We start from the raw sequence: 20,636 nt of genomic DNA, 5'->3' as shown, positions 1-20,636 counted from the left end.
CTCTATGCACACAAACTGTTTGTTTCCAGATTGGTATAAAAGCCCCTTGGGTTTGTGTAAGTCACTGAGTTCACTCTGTGTTCAACAGATGCTTCATAACAGAACATTAACGGAATGAAACTGGGCAATGAACAGAAGGTTATTTTCAGCAAAACCCGCTGATACTTCCTGACAGCACAGACGTTTCAGAGAGCCCTATGTGCATTTAAAACACATGCACATAGCAACACATATCAAAATGTATTAAAAAAAATATCAAATACCCTAATTTTAAGTGTATCAAAATAAACTGTTCTATTCTATTTTCAAAATACTAAAAAATACTAAAAAAAAAAAAAAAAAAAAAAAAAAAAAAAACTCTTTAAAGAGAGCATGAAATCATTTTGCAAATCTTCCAAATCTGTCTATTTAATCTATTCCTTCATCATTACACTGACTGTTGATTAAGGGCACATTCACACTAGACCCTTTGGTCCAGACCCGAGTTTGTTTGGACCGTTGGTTCCGTTATTTTTGATAATGTGAACACCTGTGCAGAGACCGGACCAAAGTCCGCTAGTTGCCTGGGGTGCACAAACTACGCTGGAGAGTAGTAATCACACTCAGCTTCGGTCCGGTTAAACGGAACAAGTGTGCCCACTGAGCAAAAAGTGGTCCAAAATGTGTCAAAAAGACGTGGTCGCCGTACTCAGAAGACGTCCTCAAATTAGCCAGAATGAAAGTTTTTAATACGTCTTTTCTGGACGTTGTATAGATGTCTCATTTTGGATGTTATATACACGTCAGGAGAAGACGTTTGAAAGACTTAATTGAACATCCAGAAGACGTCCTCAGAATAGCCAGAATGAAAGTTTTTAATACGTCTTTTCTGGACGTTCTATAGATGTCTTATTTGGGGTGTTAAAAAGACGTTGTTAAAAGACATTTGAAAGACTGAATTATTGAACATCCAGAAGACGTCCTCAGAGTAGCCAGAATGAAAGTTGTTAATTCGTCTTTTCTGGACGTTGTATAGATGTCCCATTTTGGATGTTATCCCTTACGGAACATTGGAAAATATCATGTGATATATTAGGCAATATATTCCCATATGTGGGATTTGATAGTTATATTTTCCAATATATTGCAATATATTATTAGATAAATTATAAGTCCCACCAATATTTATACCATTCGCTCACTCTCTATATCTCAGTTATGGTTACCCTGCACACTCGTCTCTCCAATCAATCTACTGATTTTTGTGTAGCCAATCTTAATTTAATTCTTCTTATTCAGGCGTTACAGAACTGTAGTGGACAGTGTTTGAGAGCAACAGCTTTTCTCTGCCTACGAAACATGCCATAAATCTGAAAACTATACTGACCTGCCTATTACATCTCATAGCCTAAATACTGTATCAGAGATGTACTCAAAAAGTCACAACTAAACTTGTCAAGTAGTACAAACTATCCACGGGACCTATTGCAAACCACAGAATGTGGGCTTAAAGAAACCCAATGCACTTCTATTAGGAACTGATTTCACCCACCATGCACATTTGGTCCTCCCCAATGTTATCTCCATGACTACGGCCTTGCCTGTACAACTCAACGTGGTCCCTGCTGCAAATCTGCCTTGTGGCTGACTATAAACAGAAATGTATGCCATTTCTGTACACGTTTATATAGATTGAGGAAAAAGCCCTGAATATATTCACACTAGGTCAGATGTAGTGCACTCACTCAGTTTGTCAGTCATTGATGGGAATGGGTGGGCCTGTTGGAGCATAGAGGAGGTGCTGGGGGGAAGGAAGGAGGGCAGAATGAGAGAACACAGGAAGAGATGTTGGGGGAGGGAAGAATGAGAGATCACTGGAGGAGGCAGAATGGCCATGTATGGACACAACTGCACTGTGACGTCATGGAAAGTTTAGCTGCAGGCCTGACAGGAAAGATGAAAATGTGAGGTTTACTGGAGTTGAGTTGAGTTGAGTTGAGTGTGCCTTGAGAAAGAGGAGTAGGAGAGAGGAATGAGGGAGGGAGGGGAGCATCATTAGGGGGACGCCGTGGCCTACTGGTTAGGGTTTCGGACTTGTAACTGGAGGGTTGCCGGTTCGAACCCCGACCAGTAGGAATGGCTGAAGTGCCCTTGAGCAAGGCACCTAACCCCTCACTGCTCCCCGAGCGCCGCTGTTGTTGCAGGCAGCTCACTGCGCCGGGATTAGTGTGTGCTTCACCTCACTGTGTGCTGTGTTTCACTAATTCACGGATTGGGTTAAATGCAGAGACCAAATTTCCCTCACGGGATCAAAAGAGTATATATACTTATACTTATACTCATCACACACTCGCTCAGCACACAGTGCAAACATACAACACACATGAGTAGTTATAGTTACAGTATACACTTTTGTCCAAAGTGACTTACAGAATATAAACTTTACAATTTAAAAGCATAACAGCAATAATAACAATACTGTCAATAACAATATCCAATATCAGAAATGAAAAATAATGAAATGTATGAAAAATAATGAAAGTGACCTCTTAAGCGTTAATAACGGTGGTAATGAATGGTCGACACGGTTGAAAAGAGTCTTGAAAGTGACCTCTTAGCGTTAATAACGGTGGTAATGAATGGTCGACACGGTTGAAAAGAGTCTTGAAAGTGACCTCTTAGCGTTTATAACGGTGGTAATGAATGGTTGACACAGCATATGCTCATCAGAGGACCGCAGTAGGTGATTGGGGATGTAGAGTTGGATCATGAAATTCAAATAGCTGGGAGCAGATCCAGTAAGTGTCCTATAGGCGTATAGAGGGAGGATATAGGAATATCTGTAGGAAGTGGAGAGTAATTAAGAGAGGACTTACATCTTTGGCTGATTGGAGGTATGCCTACACTATGCAAAAGTTTCGCTTTTACGAAGCCAATTTTGTTGTAAACTTGTAATAGGTGAATCGTTCACCTAGAATAGCTATACAGCATACATGGGGAGTGTCATGCAATGTTCATTTCTGGTGAGCACTGCACAAATGACAAGCAAATGTGACATGAGCATGACAGGCTATTTTCAAGTGTAAAAGTTTGCCAGTAGTTGCTTAGCCTGTTACTCATACATGTATGTCATTATAACCAATGGTGAATTTACCTTAATTTCGTAGTGCGCGTAAAGGATGGTCCGGCTCTGCATACACCTGTACACAATCACACACGCTCAACTACATATACACGCCTGCATACACAATCACACATGTTCAATTTAAGCTTTTGGTTCAATTTCTACATCCATTTAAAAACAAAAACAAACAGTCATGTACTGTATATTAAGTCAGTGGCCGGTTATTTCCACATTTGAGCTTGTGATTAGATTTCTAGATTAGATTCACTTAAGCACACACACATGCACGCACACGCACACTCAAGTCAAGTCGGCTTTTATTGTCAATTTCTTTACATGCACTGGTCATACAAAGAATTGAAATTTCGTTTCTTACTTTCCCATGCAGACATAGACATACTTTAAATACAAACATAGACATACTATAGACATAGCCATAGACAATAAACATTAAATTAAAGTGCGAGACTGAAATATAGAACATGTATGTATCAAAAATAGAAATATAGGACATATATAAAAAAAAAAAAAAATAGAGGTAGTTGTGTTGTATATTTATATAGTCTTAACAGTTACATGAAGTTTAAACTTGTGCTTGTGTGACCTGTATATTTACATTGATATGCAGTATGCAGTAATTTCAAGTATATCAGGCTTGATGTGAAGCAGCAACACGTTAGGGCCGCGCAGTCACAGTGCAGTTCCACAGGGTGGTGTTGGGGGTTAGGGTAGACAGGATCCTAGGTTCCTGGCTGGCTGGTGGGTGGGGGGGCTGTCAGTGATGGGAGAGTGGGTAGAGTGTTCAGCATCCTGATTGCTTGGTGGATGAAGCTACTTGCAAGTCTGGTGGTGTGGAGCGGAGGCTCCTGTACCTCTTTCCAGAGGGCAGGAGGCTGAACAGTTCGTGTGCAGGGTGGGTTGTATCCTTGACAATCTTTAGTGCTTTGCGGGTGAGGCGGGTGGTGTAAATGTCCTGCAGGGAGGGGAGTGGTGCTCCAATGATCCTCTTAGCTGTGTTAACAATGCTGGAGGGTCTTCCTGTTCTGATCTGTGCAGCTTCCGCCCACACTGTGATGCTGCTGGAGACGATGCTCTCGATGGTCCCTCTGTAGAATGTAGTCATGACGGAGGCGTGGCACTTGCCTTCTTCAATTTTGCTTAAGAAGTAGAGGCGCTGCTGGGCTTTCTTCGCCATGATGCTGTGTTGGTGGTCCAGGAGAGGTCGTCGCTGATGTGCACCCCCAGAAAATTTGTGCTGCTCACTCTCTCCACAGCATCTCCGTCGATGGACAGTGGTGGCAGTTGTTTGTGGCCTCTCTGAAAGTTGACAACAATCTCCTTGGTCTTGCTGACATTTAGCAGGAGGTTGTTGTCTTTGCACCATTTAGCCAGCAGGTCTACTTCTTCTCTGTAGTGAGCCTCATCGCCCTTAGTGATGAGGCCCACCAGTGTTGTGTCATCCGCAAACTTCACCAGATGGTTGGAGCTGTGAGTGGTTGTACAGTCATGTGTTAGCAGTGTGAAGAGCAGGGGGCTGAGCACACACCCTTGAGGGGCCCCGTGCTCAGGGTCAGAGTGCTTGAGGTGTTGTCCCGACACGCATACTGCTTGTGGTCTCTGCAACAGGAAGTCCAGCAGCCAGTTGCAGAGGGAGGTACTGAATCCTAGCTTGTCCAGTTTGCTGATGAGTTGTTGTGGTATTATGGTATTGAATGCTGAACTGAAGTCTATGAACAGCATTCTCACATATGAGTCTTTATTGTCTAAGTGGGTGAGGGCTGGATGGAGGGCAGAGCAGATTGCATCCTCCGTGGATCGTTTGGCTCGGTATGCAAACTGGAAGGGGTCCAGGGTGGGGGGTAGGGTGGCTTTGATGTGTGACATGACTAGCCGTTCGAAGCACTTCATGATTATGGGCGTGAGTGCTACAGGACGGTAGTCATTGAAGCATGATGGTGATGATTTCTTTGGCACGGGTATGATGGTGGCAGTTTTGAAAAGTGATGGGATGACTGCTTGCTCCAGAGAGGTGTTGAAAATGTCTGTAAAAACATCCTTCAGCTCTTCTGCACAGTCCTTCAACACTCGTCCTGGTATGTTGTCTGGGCCTTTGCGTGGGTTAATGGTGGCTAGTGTCCTCTTCACGCTGGCAGAGGACAGGTACAGGGGTTGGTCGTGGGGGGGAGGTGGGGTTTTCTGTGGGTGAGTGTGATTTTGTGCTTCAAAACGGGCGAAAAAAACTGTTCAGGTCATTTAGCAGAGAGGTGTTGTTCTCACAGCTCCGTGGTGCAGGCTTGTAGTCAGTGATGGCCTGTATGCCCTGCCATAGGCTCTGTGCATCTCTGCTGTTTTTGAAGTGTGTTGTTATTTTGTCTGTGTAATCCTTTTTTGCCTTCCTGATGCCCTGGGACAGGTTAGCCCTCGCTGTTCTTAGGCCAGCTACATCTCCAGCTCTAAAGGCTTTGTCTCTGGCCCTCAGCAGTCTGTGGGCGTCTCCTGTCAGCCATGGCTTCTGGTTGGGTCCAGTGGTGATGTGTTTTATTTCTGTAACATCATCGATGCATTTGGTGATGTAGGAGGTCACAGTGTCTGTGTATTCCTCAATGTCAATGTGGTTGTTGTGGGTGGCAGCTGTTTTGAAGATATCCCAGTCTGTTGTTTCAAAGCAGTCCTGAAGTTGTGAGACGGCCCCCTCCGGCCACATTCTCACCTCCTTCAGAACCCACACACACACAATGCTAACTCTATGGAACTAACAAACATATGCACACATGCTTGAAGAAGACCCAAGTGAGAAGCTGTAAAAATACATTTGTTTTATTTGAAATAGGGAGAGTGAAAGGAAGCCACTGAACAGGTGAGTGAGAGTCAAACAATTTCCAGACAGTCACAACACAGACGTACAGTGTGGCTCTTAACCTCCCTGACAACTCTGCACACGCAAACTAGGACTCATTGGGACGCTGATACCTCTAAAGAGTTCTAAAAGGTTTTAAAACAGTAGCATTCATTGCAATTGGATTACATTTGCATTTCAAGAGTACAGTACAGGTCAGGCAACGGTACAACTCTGTTTTATGGAGTTTAAGTGCATTAACATAAATAAGTAATTTAAATATCTAAACAAATAGAATATCACGTACAGTTGTCAATACTACAAAAGCAGGTGCTTGAGATATAAATAAAAGATACAAACACAAAACAGTTATCTCTGTAACCAAATAAAAAAAAACATTTTAGACATCCAAATATTAAATTAAATTACTCTCTGTATATTTTAGACGCTGTTTCAGTAAGTAAGGTTCACATCTTAAAACAATATATGCAAATAAATTGGAATGATCTCACAGCCATAAAGGCCATTAAGGATTTGCAATAAACACACACTGCACGGCAGGAAGTTATTCTTGGTGATGATAATAATAATAAACTTCAAACAGAAAGGCTTTTAAGACTCCTCAGAACTCCTCAAACACACAGACTCTCCTTCTGGACAGACACTACGCATTCACTCTGCACAAACACACACCCTCTCTCCAAACAGGCACTAAGTGACCAGCTCCATGTACTGTCACTGTGTGGTCCTGGCACAGAAGGAATGTCAACAGAAAAATGCCTCCAAGAAAATAAGACCAATGAGAGGACCGGAAGATAACGTATACAAACTAGGGCTGCACGATTTCAGGAAAATATCTAATTGCTAATCTAATATCTAATTTTTCTGCACGATTATTTGTAGCTTTTGCGATTGGGTAATTTACGTTGGTTCATATTGCAACTGCAATTACGATTATGATAATTGTGCAGCCCTAATTAGGGTTGCAAAATTCCGGGAATTTTCAAAGTTGGAAACTTTCCATGGGAATTAACGGGAATATATGGGAATTAACAGGAATAAACGGGAATTAATGGGAATAAACTGGGAATTTTTAATATGGCAAGTTAGTCTATAACAGGGAACTTAAATGTAGTGGGCCTCATCTTGCAGTCTAATAGTTAAAACAACCTGATTTAATACAATTTCAGTCAAATTTCTACCCTGCACATATGTCAATCACATGCACACAGCAATCAGCATAGGCTGCTAGACCTATGGTGCGTTCATATGCATGGGGAAAAAATGTTCCAACCAATCGGATTTTGTTGTTGAGTGGTGTGGTGTATCTTGGGCAGTTCAGTGTTGCTAGTTTAGCATGCTAGTAAACCATAGACAGAGAATGGGATTCCCGCTAGCATGCTAACTAGCTTTGTATGCTAAGCTAAGCGAAAATACCAACATACAAATCATATTGCTTATTACGAAACAAATGTGTGTATATGAAACAGTTTGTATGAATTACCCAAAATTCCCAGTTAATTCCCGTAAATTCCCATTAATTCCCATAATTTCCTTTAATTCCATGAAAGTTTCCAATTTGGAATATTTCCAAAATTCCCCAATTTAACTTCCCATAATAAGTTTCCGGAAATTTACCGGAAATTTTCCGCCCCTTTGCAACCCTAGCCCTAATACAAACATAATCAAAAACAAAAACTGAAAGCTAGTAAGCTATATAATATTAAAAAAACGCACACCCTTAGTAAACACCTTCTGCTGGTTAGTTTTATAATATCATAGCTTTAAGTACGTATACTAGCTGTTGCTGTCAGTACTCTGAATGTGCAATTGTTAATTAGATCATTTGTCTTGTACCTAGTCAGTGCGACTAATATATACATATATAAATATATTTTGGTCCAACTGGGTTGTCTCCTGATGGAGAGGAAGTATGTATTAATATATTTTTTGTTTTGTTTTTATGAGTCAAGCGTGGTAGCATCCAGTATGTTGGAGCGTGCTCAGTGCGTGCCATTGCTGGCGTGCCCCAGCCGGGAGACGAAGGTGGCCACAAACACCTCCAGCTGCTTGGCACGATCGTCGCCGGTCTGGAGGACCTCCTCATGATTGGCCCGCTCCTCGCTCTCGTAATCCATCACCGACCGGTTGGAGATGAGTGACATGGCAAACACGCGCATGCCACAGTGGCGCGCCACGATCACCTCGTGAACTGTGCTCATCCCTGGAGGGGGGTGGGGGTGGGGGCACAGAATTAGAAATGACTAAAAGCAGGAAAGAGTTCAGATCAAAACGAGAGGCATGGATGGAGGGATACTGGATAAAATGGCCAAATTACATGACACTTCTGAAAGTGTTCACCCTTTCTGCATATCTGGCAACCAGTCCCAGATGTGTTTTTTCCTGAATCCTTTGAGCTTATGTCCATCTTTCTCACTAATTATGACTGGATAATCTTCATCGGAGATAAATATTCATATTAACAACAGGACTTACTCAAAGGCTATGGAATTTGGAGTTAACACACCCTAACATAACATGTTACTGAACTTACCTATCAAGTAAGCCTAATAAGTACATCTAGTAAAAAAAACAGTACTTAGATGGCACAACAGAAGAAATATTTTATGAACTTTCACTTGATCCCTTTACTGAACATCGTCCACTGAATGAAATGGCTGCTGCCTCAAATAGAAAACACTGGATGGCAATGCACCAAAGAGGTCGCATGACACAAAAAGAAGTCTCATGACAACATGTCACCATGGATAAATAGCACTATCCATGAGCTACAGAAATGTTTGTAAAGCTACTGAATGTGCTTGAGGAAACCCTATGAGGTGCACCATGGCATTTTAAAGGTGCTATGTGGAATTCTGTAGACTTTAAGTTGTCTTTAATGCGGCCACACAACACTCCTCTGCCGTATTTAATTCAGCGCCCTGCGTGGTACTAAGTGATATTACAAGAGTTGGGTCGACACTGGCTGGTTTCCATGGTAACTTCAGTGGAAATCTGGACAACATGATTTTGACATTATACTAATGTTAAAATGTTTAACCTAAAAAAAATATCTCTGCATCTCCACCTATGGCAACGCTACCCGCACCAAGAGGAAACGCTAATCCAACAGACATGACATTTCTTACCGACGGCGTCAGCTCCAAGCTTGTTCAGCATGCGGCACTCGGCGATAGTCTCAAAAGATGGTCCACCCAGCATGCAGTACACGCCCTCACGCAGAAACTCATCAAAGCCCAGCTCCGCCCCCACCTCGTGGGCCAAGCGCACCAGCTTGCGGTTGTAGGCGTCAGACATACAGGGGAAACGCACTCCGAACCTGAGAGAGAGACACACACAGTAAATGCAATACACTATAGCAAATGATGAAAAAAAAGTGGGGGAAGAGAGAGAGAGAGAGAAATCTCTCCATGCTCTTTTGTAGAGTTACCACTTTTGTTTTATATTTGTGTTTATCATGGATTACACAGTTTGTGTCAATAATGCTATGGCAAAAGATTGTATGCATTCATGCCAATAAAGCAGCTTATACTGAATTGAACAGAACAGAACTGAACTAACTTAACTGAACTGAATTAAACAGATTTAAACTGAGAGGGAATGGGCATCCCCTTGGCCTAGTCTGACCCATGCCGTCCCACTGACCTGTCCTCGTTAGGGCCGGCTAGAGGGTTAATCCCGGCGAAGCCCGGCATGTTGATGTGGTCCTTGATGATCATGACGTCTCCCACTCTGTAGTCCTGGTTGAGGCCTCCGGCCGCGTTGGTCAGAATCACCGTCTCCACTCCCATCAGGTTGAACACTCGGATGGGCAGCGTTATCTGGAGCAGACACACAACGGCAGGCATACGTCACATACACACAACTGAGCTCCTCTTTCTAAGTGTAAGTACTGTGGGCAGTGATCTAGGAAAGACAATGGCCATGCACTCAAAGGCAGGAACCCGTCAGATGAATGTTGAAAACTGAGCGCTGAGTTTTCTGAAATTCATAAAAGTGGTTCCAAAGGGATGTGCTCAAAGGTTCTATTAGGAATGAGTAATCTGAGGTTACTTTATGTATGTTCCCTATGCATTTACATTACATTGTATTCATTTAGCAGACGCTTTTTTGATCTAAAGTGACTTACACATGTCAATTATATATATATATATATATATATATATATATATATATATATATATATATATATATATATATATATATATATATTATAATAATATATAATTATATATAGCCTAATATATACAGTATATCCATTCATGTGATAGTTTGGGTCTAAAGGCATATCTGTTCAATATGCCTTTAGTTTATTAAGTGTTTCTTATGTGTTGGTTTATATATTATAGTATTTATTTATTCATTAGGCTATTGATTGAATGATTGAATTGACATTGTTTATTATTGCTATTTCCCTTAATGTAGTCTTACCAACTTTTTAAATTATTTACTGTTAAATTTAACTTTGTATTGTTATTTGCATATCGCTTTGGACAAAAGCATCTGCTAAATACCATAATCAAAACCATAACCATATAACAAGGGCCTCGGTGCCCACAACTGTTCAGGCTACTGCATGCTAGCCCAGCTCCTTATCCACGACGCTACCACCCTAGCGTACCACCATGCAAAAACACAAAGCACTATGATACCGGCCTGTTGGGGATAGTATCAGCAGGTCTCAAAAAGTTAAATGTTTTTTGGCTTAGATAGTCTCGAGCTAGATTTAATATAACAGCCTAACTGGAGGTATGACAAAGTAATGTTAAGTTGTTGGTTGTGTTCCAGTAATTTGTTGTTTTGTACTCTGTCTTTTATATCTTTTAAGTATTCTATTTCATGTACTTTACCTTTTAAACATTTTCAAATTACTGACCTTTCATGCTTTTATGTACTCTTTGCTTTTGTTTAATGTAAAGCCCACTGAATTACCCCTGTGTATGAAATGTGCTATATAAATAAACTTGCCTTGCCTTGCTTAAAACCATTATAAATGAAATTAAAGACCTTCCCCATGCCCAGACAGGCAAAACAGTATGATTAAGGATATAAAGGAAAATTCCAGTCCCAGGGTGAAAAACTTTCCAGGCTGCAAAGTTTGAATTCATTATCAGTTCCGTGTTTATCTTGTTTGCAGTTTCATCGCATATCTAATCTGCACTGAGAAAAAAACTCAACTCAGAGAAAGAGAAACATGTTGAAGCATGCGTATACAAAAGAATTACCTCTGTCGAATTAGTGTTAAATGAACGTTAAATTAACATTAAATGAGTTCATATTAAATTTGAGGTACTTTTTAAGATCCTGCAAAAACTCTGGATGGTATACACCAAGCAAAACACAATTCACCCTTCGCTAAGTCCCGCCCTCCTTAGTTACTGTTGCTATGCCTGACAAGCTTTAGCACCCTGCACGTCTATTACATAGGGGGAGAACCGGGAGTTTTCAATGAAATGTAATTTACAAAGACATCGTACCACACTGAAAGCTAATATTTTGTCACTAGCAACCTACATCTGTCCTCTGTCAAATACAGTTGGAATTCCATCTCTGAACAAAACCGTTCATGAGTTATTTAAGCAGAAGTCGAATGTGCGTTTTGTTTCATTCGACTCTCCTGGCCAGAATGAATGGAACAGGCATGGGGGACGAAAGAAACATACCATTTAAGCTATGTACTTCCCACAACTTCAATATTTGACAACATATCATGAATTGTACTTCAAATAGGTGTTATTTTTAATAGATTGCTGATGGGCTATACATCTTGGTGAACGTCTGTTAACAACTTCTTGCCGTTATCGTGAAGCGTGTATCTCGCGGTTATGGAAATATCATGCAATATGCCATTTTTTACAGTTAGAACAATATGTGTTCCCAATTGTATTTTGTTTCTATAGTGTAACATGTTATTTTACTGTGTCTTTAAGTGGGTTAGGGCACCACACATCCAAATAAGAGCCCTTCATGACCCACAGGCCTTCAGTCTCCACAGGTTAACATGGCAAAACTAGAAAAGCTTGTCAGACCTCCCGTGCCTAGTGACGGGTTGCTAAGCCACGATTGGCCTGTGGCGGTTTTCGGGTTTGGCTTAGCGAAGGGTGAATTGGTTGAGTGTGACAGACATCATAGCACCAGCATTACGATATTTTCAGCTGATGTTTAGACAAGAAGGAGAAAAGCACATTGGGCCCTTCACATTCTTGGAGAAAGAGATGTGTTTATATGCTGTAACATCTAAAGTTTCTACAGACAGCAGCTAGAGGAAACATTATGAGGTAATATGAAACATCATGAGGTAACATGACTGCAGAGAGTCTGTCTCTACTCACCTTCTGAACGGGGTAACCCTCATAGAGATGAAAGCGCCCCTGCATACACACACATGACGTCCCCTTCAGAGTTCCAAACACCAGTCTGCCAGCGTGGCCATGCACTACACACACACACACACACAGAGGAATGAGTTAGGGTGGTATAAGGATACACACATTTAGATCCTTAGGTGTGGCATGAGATAACATAGTTAGGACCTACTCAGGCCAAGTCAATTTAATGACACTGAAAACAACACAGTAACTTGAATCACTGTGACAAATATACCTACACACCGCTCTGCATTAGAGAATACAGGGATGCGTGGTTCATAGCATCCAAACAGAATCACAGCTGTATAATTATAGCATTCAGGCTTCAGACTAACATCATTGGAATGGAATTACAACCAGCCCTTATAAGCTAAATTACTACATACCAGCAGGGAACACACCCACCCAAACAATTGAATACATACACACGCTAACACACACACACACACACACACACACACTATCACAGATACAAACACACAGACACTATCACTTATACAAAAAAAAAATGCAACACGAAAACAAATACTGTTACCAAGCCACTGAAACACAGTCTCTTCTCCTGTCACTGTCTGTCAGCTCTACAAACACACACTCTCACACACATAGACTATTTTTCCTCTTTCTATCGGTCACACATTCTCTCTCTCTCTCTCTCTCTCCCACACACACACATGCACATACACGCTCACAGCGAGAGAGAAGCTCACACACATCAAGTTTCTCTCTCATACACACACACACACACATACACACACACCTGTGCTTTTGGGGAAGTTGGGGATGTCGCTGTACTTGAAGACCACCTGGTTCTTCAGGCTGTCGGCCAGGCCTCCAAGCCCCGAGCCGCACACGATGCCCACCAGGGGGCGCATGGACAGCTGGCTCAGTAGCCAATCAGCCGTGGCTTTGCACTCATCGTACATGTACCTGCCGAGAACAGAAGCACAGAGAGGCGCAATGCGCATGAGCAGGTGGAGACGGGGTGTGTAGTGAGTATGGAGAGAGGCACATGAGCAGGTGGAGATGGAGTAATGTTAATGATAGGGCTGTCAAAATAACTGATTAATTTCGATTAATTAATTTGAGAAAAAATAACTGATTAAAAAAATTAGTGCAGATTAATCGATTCCGTATGACCTTTGACCCCGAGCCGTTCTAGTCGGTAAAAATTAGACTGTAAAATGAAGGAGAGAGAAGAAAACGTGCTGCCTGGATCATTGATTGGAACATTTACTTTTAAAAAACGGCCTGATGGTGATAAAAAATATAGTGTTGAAAATAAAGTCCTCTGCAATGTCTGCAGCAAGGAATTTGCATATCACCGGAGTTAATCAACTCTGTAGTCGCACATCAATGCAAAGAAATAAGTGTTGACATTGAGGGGAGTGTTAATTTATTTTCATTGTGTCCCCTAGGTTATATCTGTGGCCTGAAATGCCTTGTATGTGAAAACAACTTCTTCCCTAAGAACTTTTGAATTCATTTCCTCAGCATATTAGGTCATATCTTAGATTATTATGGCAATTATTTGAACAGTGAAAATAATAATAAAAGAGTCTGTGGAACTTTGAGAGCTTTAAGAACCACTGATGGGCTGCTAAGAAAGGCTCTGTTGTAGTTTCTAGATGATAGCCTACACATACAAAAGTAATTTATGTCAAATAAACCTCTTATCAGTGTAGATTATTTATGGGTATCCTCATTTATTGTGATGTCCAAATTCCATGATAGTGTTTGTTTTACACAGTGTGTGGTTTGGACAGTGCCGGTTCAGACCCTCATGGGGCCCTAAGCAAAATCCTGCTAAGGGGCCCTCCAACCTGAACTCTGAGGACCAAATTGTAACCATTTTTTTGACAGTGGCATCTGACACCTCAGTGCTCCAATACAATCATCCCACCCCATTTAGGATTTCTACAGAAAGTACCAAATATAGTGCTTTTCCCCTTAAAGGACTAGGAGAAATAAAAATAATTGTGTGTGAATCACCTTCACAGCTATAAATGCCCAGTTTTAGGTTCTGGGCTGCTTGTTTTTGATGCTTGTTGTACATATCCCATTACAAAAAATAACTGCAGTTTTTTCAAAGTACAGTTCAGTTATACTACCGTAGGCTATAGTGCAGTAGCATAGTATTTTCATGTCCAAAATACTGCATTTCTGCAGTAAAATACAGTACTATATGCAGTACAATGCCATTTTGTTGTGTCCAAAATACATTTCCTGCATAAGAACTGCAAATATTTCCTCCAAAACTGCAGTTTTGATACTTTAAAATCTGCAGTTTGACACTTGAAGTAAGCTAATGTAGTTTTTTTTTTTTTTTAAAGGGTCTGGTTGCCTACTGGCTGAGGCTGACTGTTCTTCACCTGTGTCAGTAGGCTATACTTGCCAAAGACATAGGATAGGCTACTGAGCTGGCTCCCTGATTCCCTTCAATATTTTTTCATACATAGACTATTTTAAATAATCATTTTAATACTTCATGTAGGCCTAATTTACATTGTGCATCTATTGTCCAGTATGCACAGCAAATCAATACATTAGGCTACTTTCCATTTGGCATAGGCTGCGTTCAGTTGTAGGCTATCTAAACCAACTAAAGCTTGACTGAAATTATTGTAAAACCATTTACTTCTTTTAAAAATGTATTGGACGACTGAAATCACCGATTAGTTTCGACGGTTCGTGTTTCTGCTGAAAAACCGCTAGTTTCATCCCCAGCTGCACGTTATTATGAACGCATTTAAAGACGCGGTTATATAAATGTAGCCAGTCGCCAGCATTTAAAAAACGGAATATGCGATTATATTTCACAACTTTGCGATGTACTGTGACATGGGAAAGGCTGGCAAGCAAGCCGCAGACAGATCAGAGGATTCACTGCCCGTAGGCCTAATAGGACAGCAACACGCGCTGGAGAGATATAGACTACTGTATGCTGACATCAAACCATGGAACAACACAAGTTTACCCGACTGTAGTTCCCGCTGTTCATTCTTGTGAAGTTTCTTCTTCCGTTTCTCATGCCCTGAATGGTAATTCGGTTTCATGTTCACCTTCTTAATGTAGCCTATGAGACACTGTCGCTATAACTGTACCGTAAAACTCCAAATAATAGCCCGGGCTTTTATTTTCCCAAATCGCCAAACTGCACCGGCTAGTATTAGAGACAGGCGTCTATATGAGACAGGCCTTTAATTCCCTTTACTTAAACTTTTCCTCTGCAAAGATGGAAAATATTATCGAATTAATTATTTCAAACACACTGAATGTCTACCTATATGACTAGGCTATCTGATGACAATTACGAATCATCATTCATTTAGTGTTGAGATGTTGTTCATTGAGTGAGATACAGTAAGATCCAAATAGCGGGGATAGCCAGATGAAACAGGTTTTAATTAAACGTAATCTACAAAGACATCGTATCACACTGAAAGCTCATATTTTGTCACTAGCAAATAGCCTATATCGGTCCTTTGTAAAATACAGTTGCATTATCAGCCCTGACCAAAACCGTTCAGGAATTATTTATGCAAAAGTGGAACGTGCTTAATGTTTCATTCTCCCTCCTTTTCGGCAGGAATGAAACAGCATGAGAAGGCATTAACCATACTGTTTCTCCCGTTTTGTATTTGCCAAATTTGACAACAGTCTACATTCAAATCATAGCCTACTTCCAGGCTCACGGGAACATATTTTTGACCAGGGGTGCTGAATAACAAAATAATCATGGATGTCCGACGATTTCTCCCCCAGCATATGATTCGAATTTAGACAGCTAAATACGCCATTTCACCGTCGTGTATGAGTAGGTCTAAGAGTGAGAAGTTTTATAATGCCCTGGGCAGCCACATTCCACTGCAACTATGCGCAGCACTTGCCACTCCCACTCATCAATAAAAACTGTGTGCGCACACACCAGTCCCATAGAAGCGCACTTGACTTTACATCATTAACCTATTTCAGTAGGTTATATAGCCAGAGAATGTCCGTAGACGGGCTCTGATATAGCCTAGTCTAAGGTAAATTCCTTTTCTGACTTCTTTCTCTTTATCGCCATGGCATTTAGAATAAAGAATAACGTTCACGAACCGTTCTGGTTTTGTTGCCAGTATAAAAACAAACTTACCATCGGCCTATCCGCAAATTAACACAAGGGATGAATTGAACGATGATGAAGTCGGACATCTAGGCATAGTTCATATTGGAAAAAAAGTTATACAATTTGGAACTCTAACTTTTCCCCACCGCAGTCTTTTAATGCCATCTAATCATAACGCGCTTAGGTCCGTCTATACTTAAGCCCAAATCACACCCAAGATTCAAGAACGAGATGAGCAGCAACTTGATGCAACATTCTAAAACCTTGCAACTGTGACCAGACATGTGAATGCTGCGGCGACGGCTTAACGGCGTGCAATATCTAATTCACACTGCTGTAACCTCCTTTCTGTAACAGTTTCGTGTCATTGCTAATCTTTAAACAGACGATCTGACGGGTTTTAGAACATTAAATACAACCCGAAACTAAAAAACAGACCAGGCCTCTACTGGAGACCGGCCTTTAACCCAAACCTGTAGCCACGCCAGGCGTTTAAAAGAGACAGGCGTCTCTTAGGGACTCGGTGATTTTTTGAAGTTTTACGGTATATCTGTCTGTCACTAGCTTGACTAGGCCTAACTGAAGGGGAGACGAGGGAGGGGGCCTTCATTTACTTGCAGGGACCTACGCAACTTGCGTAGTGTGCGTATAGGGAGAACCGGCCCTGGCAAAGCCTTATTATAGGCATGTTACAATCAGGACATGAAAAGTGAAACTTATAGAACGAAATTGACAAATTATGCGGTCGGCTAAACATTTTAAACGTGCGCAAAACTGACGAACTCAGCATCGGTGCGTCGCATAAATTAAAACACAAATTGAAGCAACAACTTGACCATTGGACAATCCTACCACAAAACCTTTCCTGCAAAGTTTATGACATAAAAAGTGGAATATGAACGCATTTCATCACACCTGACAAGTAAACAGAGCTGTGGCTGTTCGCGATTTGACTGATTCTGAGAGCTAGCGGGATATTTGCGCTCCGCTCACCAGCTCTGATTCGGATCACTTATGTAAAGATTATAAAAACTGATTATTTTTCGATTTATGGCAGGTTTTTAATGCGTTCTACAGAGAAGAGAGACTGGCGTTGGTCACGGTTTGGAATGAAAGGGAGAAATCAGGACAGTAACACGGTGGACTATTTTTTTTTTTGACGACGTACAGTAGTTAAGGCAGCAGGCATGACGGCAAAGTGCTGCGGCAAACCCTGGCTTTTATTTCTTTATTAATTTAAAAGTCTTATTATATTCCTGTATAATTAATATTCTTAAATTTAAATCTAATACATGTTTTAAAAACAACAAATAGTTAAACAACAAATCAGTGTACACACACACACATACAGAGAGAGCGAAGTACATAAAGAATCAAACACACAGTCATGCATACATACCCACACCAACACCGCCCACACACACTTACATGCATTCCCATCCACACACACACACACACACACACACACACAAACACACACACACACACACACACTCACAAACACACATACATGCACACACACACACACACACACAAACACACATACAAGCACAGTGCCATTGCAGTACTGTATGATAGATGATGTTCAATATGCTTTCTTTACTCCACAAACTACTAGGGTTGTGCAAAATTCAATTTTTGCAATTCTGCTTCCTGTTTGAAATACCTCAATTGAAATGCAAGTGAAATTCAAGAATTTAATTGGAATTTAAGAGCCAGTTTCAATTCAATTCTGGAATTTTGCACAACCCTGGTATTTTTGTCAGGCCAATACAGCTTTATTAAATTTAATTGAATTGAATTGAATTGAATTGAATTGAAAGAAAGAGAGAGAGAGAGAGAGAGAGAGAGAGAGAGAGAGACAGACAGAGACAGAGAGTTTGATGTTGATGTGGAAAATCAAGACAGTGCTCTCTTTACTGTAATGTAGATGTGAACACACAGTCATCAGGAAGGGGGAAATGCCTGAGAGTACAGCTGTTTCTGAAAAACCTGCCGGCTCAGGCTGGTATTTACAATGTCAACATGGCAGAGCCAACCCAGAGCTGCTGTTATGGCTCTCTCTTCTGACTCCACACACACACACACACACGCACACAACAGAGCTGCTGCAGGGCTCTCTCACCTGACTCCACACACGCGCACACACACACACACACACACACACACACACACACGCACACACACACACACACACACACACATACAACAGCCCTGCTGCAGGGCTCTCTCACCTTACTCCACACACACTTACACGCATAGACTTAAACACACACGCATAGACACAAACACACACACACACGGGTCATAGAAAAAAAGGCTTTTCATTTATATATATATTTTTTTTTTTTCATTCCATAAGCCGTACATAAAATGTTAAAACAATGAATACTAGCTAGCCTAATGAATAAAAATAGCATTTGCGTGGCCCAGACATCGAATTATGGGCCTAATACTGGCTATGCGTTTCCAGACGCTTTAAATACAGACAAATTCATTTGATGATGAACTTCCTGAAAACGTGATAATGCGCACGAAAAGGGGGTTCGGTGACACGTAAGGACCACGTGTGGAAGACGTCCACAATTCTAAAACGCCCTTAACTAATCCTAAATAGTCATACCAATCGTGTATTTTTTTTAAATAAAGCTGAACTGGTCCAAATTAACCAATGAAAGGAAAGTCTCTCCGAAATCGTTACGTAACAGAGCGCTAATTTCCATCTGCGTCCGCATCCTTTGCGTGAATGGCACCTCTTGCATCATCCCCTTATTATAATAACCCACGGCAGCGTGTGGAAAAACCCACAGCGAGAAACGAATAAAGCATTTGGAGTTTAGGAAAGATTCAATCCGCGCAAAACACCATGGATTGTCAAGTGTTTAAGACGTAAACGGCAGCCAGAATTTGGCTAAAAGGCTCCCTATCGTCAAGAGGCAAAAAGCGGAGAATAGCACCATCTGACCATTAGGCTAAATAATAGGCAAACTCTGTTAGTTAAAATCAGATTTACCGACCAACACTTTACAGTAGGCTAGCCTACTTGTGACATTTCGCACATTTCATCTTTCTCCTTCTGTCCCCATCTCCCCACTTAGGCTATTCATTTCCCCCCACATTCAGCCTACATCAAGCCTATATGGAAACTATGTAGCCTATATTGTCTATGGGGTTTATACTAACATTAATATAATAACTTGATAAATGTAATTAATTCTTAGACTTACCCAGGAGCAGCGTTAGATTCAGGAAGCATTATGATGACGTCAATCGAAGAAATAAAGTCAAACCGAGTCAAACACAGGTATAAATAGAGTTCAGAAAAATTATAATATTATAACTGATTTAAATAAATAAATATCCGATTCGTTTAAATTACTCTGTCTACTAATGGGGTAGTCTGTGGCACGAAGTGGGTACTATCACGTTTTTAGAGCTGTAGGCATCTTCTCTCCAATCCACGCCCACTCCCGGTTCTAGAAGTCATATGAGCGACGCCATTGGTTAATATCGCAGGCGTTGGTTAAGCGTGGTTAAGCGTCGTCTGAACATAAAACTCCGGAGTGAATCCTACTGTTAGAGTACTGTTGCCAACGAGACCAATATTGCAACATCACTAGAACCTGCCAGTGTTATCCTTTTTCTGCCCTGATCTCGCTCATGAACACGCAGCAACATCTCACACAATATCCACACACACACACACACACTCTGATCTGAGGCCTAGGCTATTTCACAAAATTGGGATTTTTTGGTTATCAACAAAATGAATTATGCCTTGACTCGGTTTCACAAAAGAGATGGCACATAAATTACCATGGGAATTTATTCTCTGCACCTAGCCTGTTCTGGACCAAGCCAAGCTAAATTAATTCTAAAGGTAATTATGTTGTCTTACTGGTTCAGCTAGCTGTCATTCAAATCAGACCTCCGTGTGAATTTTTAAGAAGCTTTATTCCATTTATGTAGGCCTACTATTTGCTAAATGTATTTTCTCACAAATAAAAACAAGATTGTCTGCCTACTATATGGTTATTATTTTAATTATGATAGCCTAACATACTCGTTGTTTGCTTATTTTGTTGATAGACGTTTGATTAATAGTCTAGCCTAGCCTACTAGTTGATTGGAAATAGATTTTCCGAAGGTGTGAATTTTTCGAAGGTGTTTTCAATGAATTCGGTTATAAAGACAATA

At 41.0% G+C, this 20,636-nt stretch overlaps 1 protein-coding gene across 1 annotated transcript; it reads right to left on the bottom strand.

Moving 5' to 3' along the window:
* Positions 1 to 7,548: 7,548 nt before the first annotated feature.
* Positions 7,549 to 19,874, bottom strand: LOC125306608 (purine nucleoside phosphorylase-like). Its single transcript, XM_048262078.1, has 6 exons — positions 19,667 to 19,874; positions 13,089 to 13,258; positions 12,293 to 12,396; positions 9,606 to 9,781; positions 9,089 to 9,279; positions 7,549 to 8,163 (listed from the first exon to the last, which is right to left on the bottom strand). The coding sequence occupies exons 1-6, from the start codon at positions 19,693 to 19,695 to the stop codon at positions 7,943 to 7,945; spliced, it is 891 nt and encodes a 296-aa protein (XP_048118035.1). The 5' UTR covers positions 19,696 to 19,874; the 3' UTR covers positions 7,549 to 7,942.
* Between the last annotated feature and the right edge of the window lie 762 nt (positions 19,875 to 20,636).

The sequence above is a fragment of the Alosa alosa genome, chromosome 1 (assembly GCF_017589495.1).
Source record: "Alosa alosa isolate M-15738 ecotype Scorff River chromosome 1, AALO_Geno_1.1, whole genome shotgun sequence".
Classification (NCBI taxonomy): domain Eukaryota; kingdom Metazoa; phylum Chordata; class Actinopteri; order Clupeiformes; family Clupeidae; genus Alosa; species Alosa alosa.
This window is presented reverse-complemented; position numbering and strand designations above follow the sequence as displayed.

Excerpts from the sequence above, each read along its gene's own strand:
- LOC125306608 (XM_048262078.1), bottom strand. The coding sequence starts at position 19,695 with ATGCTTCCTGAATCTAACGCTGCTCCTGG. Across the intron at positions 12,397-13,088 it reads CAACTTCCCCAAAAGCACAG|TGCATGGCCACGCTGGCAGA; the intron begins GTGTGTGTGTAT and ends GTGTGTGTGTAG. Across the intron at positions 9,782-12,292 it reads AGGGTTACCCCGTTCAGAAG|ATAACGCTGCCCATCCGAGT; the intron begins GTGAGTAGAGAC and ends TGTCTGCTCCAG.